General features: G+C 35.0%; 1 protein-coding gene across 2 annotated transcripts; it reads right to left on the reverse strand.

Annotated features, from left to right (window-relative positions):
- Positions 1 to 1033: 1033 nt before the first annotated feature.
- LOC137810572 (DEAD-box ATP-dependent RNA helicase 57) lies at positions 1034 to 5247 on the reverse strand. Of its 2 annotated transcripts, none has more exons than XR_016518423.1 (12): positions 4976 to 5225; positions 4759 to 4888; positions 4530 to 4663; positions 4353 to 4444; positions 4133 to 4229; positions 3876 to 3956; positions 3553 to 3785; positions 2882 to 3015; positions 2686 to 2776; positions 2141 to 2263; positions 1713 to 1863; positions 1034 to 1562 (listed from the first exon to the last, which is right to left on the reverse strand). XR_016518423.1 is itself a non-coding variant. In XM_068611914.1 (12 exons), the coding sequence occupies exons 1-12, from the start codon at positions 5054 to 5056 to the stop codon at positions 1360 to 1362; spliced, it is 1611 nt and encodes a 536-aa protein (XP_068468015.1). In that variant the 5' UTR covers positions 5057 to 5247; the 3' UTR covers positions 1034 to 1359. The 2 variants fall into 2 exon arrangements, 1 of the variants encoding a protein (XP_068468015.1); XM_068611914.1 differs by having other exon boundaries at positions 2882 to 3076; positions 4976 to 5247.
- Between the last annotated feature and the right edge of the window lie 356 nt (positions 5248 to 5603).

Here is a 5603-nt window from a genome sequence, read left to right on the forward strand (position 1 = left end):
GTTTCATTGCTTTGCTACTATATTTGCGCAGCAGATATGTATATAAACCAGCAACCACCAAGGGCAGAGAACATCTCATTAATAGTGTTGATTCTGTACACGACAATAATAGGATGAATTTGGTATAACAAGTCTAATTTACAGCTGTCCAATTTTCATATTAAAGTTTAAAACGCATACAGAAATTAACGCATAAAACAACCTAATTGGTGTGTAGTACAAATGTAACACAAATGAGAAGTGACAGTTCACATTACAAGAGTAGCATAGAAAGTAAGAAAAAAAAACTACAAAAGCAGCCACAATCAACCAGAGAAAAACTATGCAGGCAAAAGGCGTAGTTGTGTAAACAATAAATTACTAATAACCAAACAAAAGATTCTGCCAATTTAAACATCATAAAACTATTTTTAAATGTGACAAATATTTTCAAAAGTATACCTGATCTCTTGTTCAGAGATGATGTGAATGCAGGGCCAACAGCACTCGATGGTCTCCTACTCTTCCTCCATTTCAAAACAATTGAAAATGCTCCCACCAAAACCAGCAAGAGTACAAAGGAAGATAAAGCAATATACAATGGAGGCATTTCATAGGAGGGTGGCTTCACTTGGTTGTCCCTTAAAGTAAAAGTAATATAATAAAAATAAGCATAAAAAGAGATAGTGTGCGACCAAGGGTTGTTATCTACACCAAATAGCAGTTGGGATGGCACCCATCCATCCATAAAGAATGTGTTGTACCATGCCAGAGTAGTTTTAGAAAATGTTTTATCTTAATTTCAAAACAAATATAAAAACGGAGAATATAAAATCATTCATTATTATGGTTCTTTGGTTTAGACAATGTAACACACGAAAGGAACAAAGTGTTGCTTACTACTTGTGTTTTATACAGATAGTAGAGATTTTCGTTCGAGGTACGTTATTTTCAGTTATATTGTTTTACTGTAGGAAACTTTAATTTGGAAGGCGAATTTTCTGCATTTATTTATTAAACTATTTTTTCATGTGTCATTAGTGCGCATACACCCTTTTCCAAACTCAATTTCAAATTTTAGAATGCAGTTCTTTTGCATACAACTGTTCGAAAAATGGCCTCAAAGAGCTGTAGGAAGATATTTTCGGCAGTCTATGACATGGTTTAGACTTTAGGCAACACTGCCAGCTTCTGCACTTAATTAACCTAAAACGTGATTCTCTCGGTCACATTCCTACCCCACTCCCTTCCCTTTTCATCATGGTGTTAAAACTTTTGGGGATGGGTAACGAAAAAATCTTAACACAGTGTTGCCTGGCCAGGCCTGCTAATATATAAATAGTACAGGAAATTTCAGGGTTACACTCATGTTCACCCATTCTATGCTGTTTCTGGTTTTGTGGAGATTGAATCTCTTTTGGGTCGGTGCTTCTTCCACTTCTTTTTCTGCAACTCCATGAGCCAGGATGGAACTTCACAGCCCGATGCTGCCATAAGATTAGCAACATTCCGCAGGAATGGAATGTCGTCCTCTGTGTAAAAAGTAATCGCTTCTCCAGTCCTCCCTGCTCTGCCAGAACGACCTAATGAAAACAATTATGTCAACAAATAATAATAATAATAATACGTGGATTTAGGAAACAAAAGTCTCCATGAGAATAATACAAACTGTAATTCCTATAAATATCTTTTCTCAAATCTAAATCAAGCAAAATTAATATAGCTGCACATACCAATTCTGTGGACATATGCGGAGGCAGAATCAGGGAAATCATAATTGATCACACAGTTCACACCTTTGAAATCCATGCCCCGGGCAACCACATCAGTAGCAATCAAAACCCATGTTTTTCCAGCTCTGAAGTTATCAACAGCATTTTCTCGCTACATAATTTTTTTTTAGATTTATAAATCACAAAAAAACAAACTGCTAAATGAAAAAGTATGCTTTAGAATTGGAGTACCTATGCCGATGATAAAAGAAATATGAACAAATAGTAGTCATAACATAAGGAATATCATCTTCATTCAAATATTAAAAATCAGACCTTGGTCACACACTTATCCGTTTTCTTTTCATTTTGATGTTTTTCGAGAGGAAGGGGAATGTTGCAACTTTTCTATGTATTTTGAAATAAATATCTTGCGTTGTTCTAACTACCTCTTGTTCAGACAAATCAGAATGAATGACATCAACTCTAATGTTGTCAAATGCAAGTTCGCCGTACAGCTCCTTGGCTCGTTCCTTGCTTTGGAGAAAAACCAATACTGGAGGATTTAGACTCTACAAGATGTTGCAGCAAATAAGAAGGCCAGAAGGCAAGCAACTAAAAAATACCAATATACCTCATATGAGGGACTGCAATATTATATGCATTTTGCAAGTTAGTTAAGCAAAGGTAAGTGATATATAATTAAACATTCCAAGTCCATATTAAGTTCAAGACACATTATTTGACACCAAACCTAGAATAAACAAAATGCTTAATTACATACATGCAGCGCACAATCAGTAAAGAAATGAGTCTAGAAAAAAGAATAATAATAGGAAAATATATATTAATAGTAAATTGTAGGGACAATTCCAATTTCTTTTAAACATACCTACACCAACTAATGTTTAACTGCGAGACACACAACCCCTAGAAGCATAAGAACATGGGACTGACTAGCATTATCATCCAGTGAATTAGTTTAGCAATTTACCTCTGCAAAACTTTGACGAATTGCAAGAAGTTTTCCTTCTTCACTTCCAGTAAAAACCAATTTTTGCTTTATCGTTTCAGAAGCCATATTCCTGATCCAAAAGTATTAGACATCATCTTAAAATAATGATAACTAAAACTGTATTAAGTATATGCTCTGGAGTATCATGTTTGTAAATGTTTTGCATTTAACTTACTTCCTGCCAACAATTACACGAACAGCATCATGCATAAGTTCTCGAGCTCGATCCTCAACAAAATCAGGTAAAGTAGCACTGAAAAGTGAGCGTATGATTGATGGGTTGGAGCATGCCTTGAGAACAGAATCAATCTGTTTGAATAATTCAGGCTCAAAAAGCTTATCCGATTCATCAAGGACAAGATAATCAACTCTGAAGCACCCAAAATAGTTGCAAGAAATAAAAATATCAATACAACGAGCTATTGAATAAATTATCAGATATCTGCTACTGACTTTCTAGACACAATTGTAAGATACATCTAAAAGAATCTACCAAACCCACAGTAGTTGGACCATGCCGTTTAATACAAGCACAATCAAAAGGAATGGATACTAACAGTAAAATGGTCCCCCCAAGGTTATCATACATTCCATCCCAGGAAACCATTTCGCATCAAATGTGCAATTGATTGATAATCAATAAACCATAGCTCAATCAATTATTATGATAAAAAACTGCAGTATAATAATAGGAGAGCAAGAGTGTAACAATAAACCATCTATATAAGCATTCAAGATAAAATATTTGTGGATAAAAGATGCTTATACTGCAAGTCTGTAATGATTACTTGACTAGTATTTTAAGGATTTCAGGTTTAAATCAACAAAACAAATGTATCATCGCACCTGCTGAGATCAATCTTCTTCTTCTTGATAGCCAAGCGTAATCGGAGTGGTGTAGATATTAGTATATCACATGGAAACTTTGAAAAATCAGCATTTCTTAAGAGATTTTTAGTCATTAACTTAATACGAAATTTTTTTCTTTTGGCAAGCTTTTTGCACTCTCGAAATATCTGAGCAGACAATTCACGGGTATGACAAAGGATGACAGCTCGAATGCCACCTCTTTCTGGGTCCTGTAAAACATAAAAGACGTTATATCATACGAACCAAGTACACAGGACATTGTGATCTGCAAACACGGGTGGAGAAAATAAGCAAAATACCTTAAGCTTCATTAACATTGGACATACAAATGCAAGGGTTTTCCCAGAACCAGTTGGTGCACACGCAAAGCATTCACGACCCTATCCCAAATAATTGAAGAAATACAGCAGTTAAAACAATATTAAGTTAATACCTATCCCAAGGACAATAGAAACTGCATATGAATCATGATCGAACTTCAGCAACAGTTTTCTAAAGACCAGAAAACCAATTGAAAAATACTTATACCACAAGTAAATTAACATAAAATCCATACATCTAAAAGTACTGGAATAGCTTGTCTTTGAATAGGCGTTGGTAGTTTGAATCCAAGCTCCTTCAGATTGCGCAACAAATACGATGGACAGTTATATCTGCAAACAATTCATTAAGATTCTGAATCCTCCCTTTCTTGTAAACCAAATACGAGAATGAGAAGCAAAGGGAATAAAAGATATTACTGAAATGAGATAACATAGCATTCTCAAGAAAGATACCTTGTTTTCAACTCGTCAAAGTTTTGAAGAGGAGACGGTACATTATAACCAGAGACATGAATGTTGTGCTGCTTTCTGAATATCGCGTCCCGCTGAAAAATTATTCAAAATATAAAACCATTGCACAAACTTACTAACACTTATAATTACGCAAATCGCACAAAACAGAAAAGGAACCTCGAGTTGACGATTTTTTTCCTTCTTATTCTTCTTCTTATTCAGCTCAATAGACTCCTCATCAGCTTGAACTTCACCACTGGACTGCACCACAGATGCGGAATTTCTAAACACGTTGAATCCTTCAACAGTTTCTTTTATGCATTTACGAACACGAAGCAAAAGTGAGATACGAAACGTTGAATACAAGAGATAGCATAGGATAAATAAAGCACGAGAATGTGAATACCGGAAGAGTTTCCCTTGCGCTTCCTCTTCTTCGTGGAGGTTGTTTTCTCTTCTACTGCTTCCCTCGTTTTCGCGCTTTCGTCTTCGGCAACGCTCCAAATCTTCACCGAATCAGTATCGCTCTCCTTTTTCTTTTCAAAATCAACGGAAAATAACAGTTATTAATAGTATGTGGTGTAGCAGTGAATAAGCGTATGCACGATGAGAGAGAGCGGTACCTGGAACCTGGCGATATCGGCGCCGAACTTCTTTCTGTCGAAACGAATGCCGGAAAACAAAAACGACGACTCGCTGGCCATTGAAAATTGGAAGAAAGAGAGGATTTAGGAGTTTCTGTAATGAGTCACGGGATGTGCAGTTCCTTCTTCCACTTCCTTGCGGCCAGTCCTGTGTTCTGCAATTTGTGAGGGAAAGCAACCAAACCAAAATTACTCCACATAATACATTTGCTAAAAAAAATCGTTTTTTTCTCGGCCCATACCTTTAACCTGTTTTACAGTTATAAAAAATAAAGAAAAGTATATTAGACTAGGGCAATTTTTCCTACACACCATAGGAGTGAGTGCTTGGTGTGCGTTTAGCTGTAGTAGAGCTAAGGATACAATAGACATTTCACATCTAAAACATTTCACATATAGTACTACTGTTGGATGTAGGTAAAAAATTGAAAAATATTTTTTTGACACCACTCATTGCTTCACTCTACATCCCACTAAATATTAATATTTTAATTATTTTTAATTCTTTTAATTTTAAAAATTATTTTAACATTTTTCATTTTGCTTATATTTTTATTAAGAACATTTTTTTTTTTATAAATTTTTTTTTTATAAATATTAATATTTT

Source organism: Phaseolus vulgaris, chromosome 2, assembly GCF_051622355.1.
Source record: "Phaseolus vulgaris cultivar YP4 chromosome 2, ASM5162235v1, whole genome shotgun sequence".
Classification (NCBI taxonomy): Eukaryota; Viridiplantae; Streptophyta; class Magnoliopsida; order Fabales; family Fabaceae; genus Phaseolus; species Phaseolus vulgaris.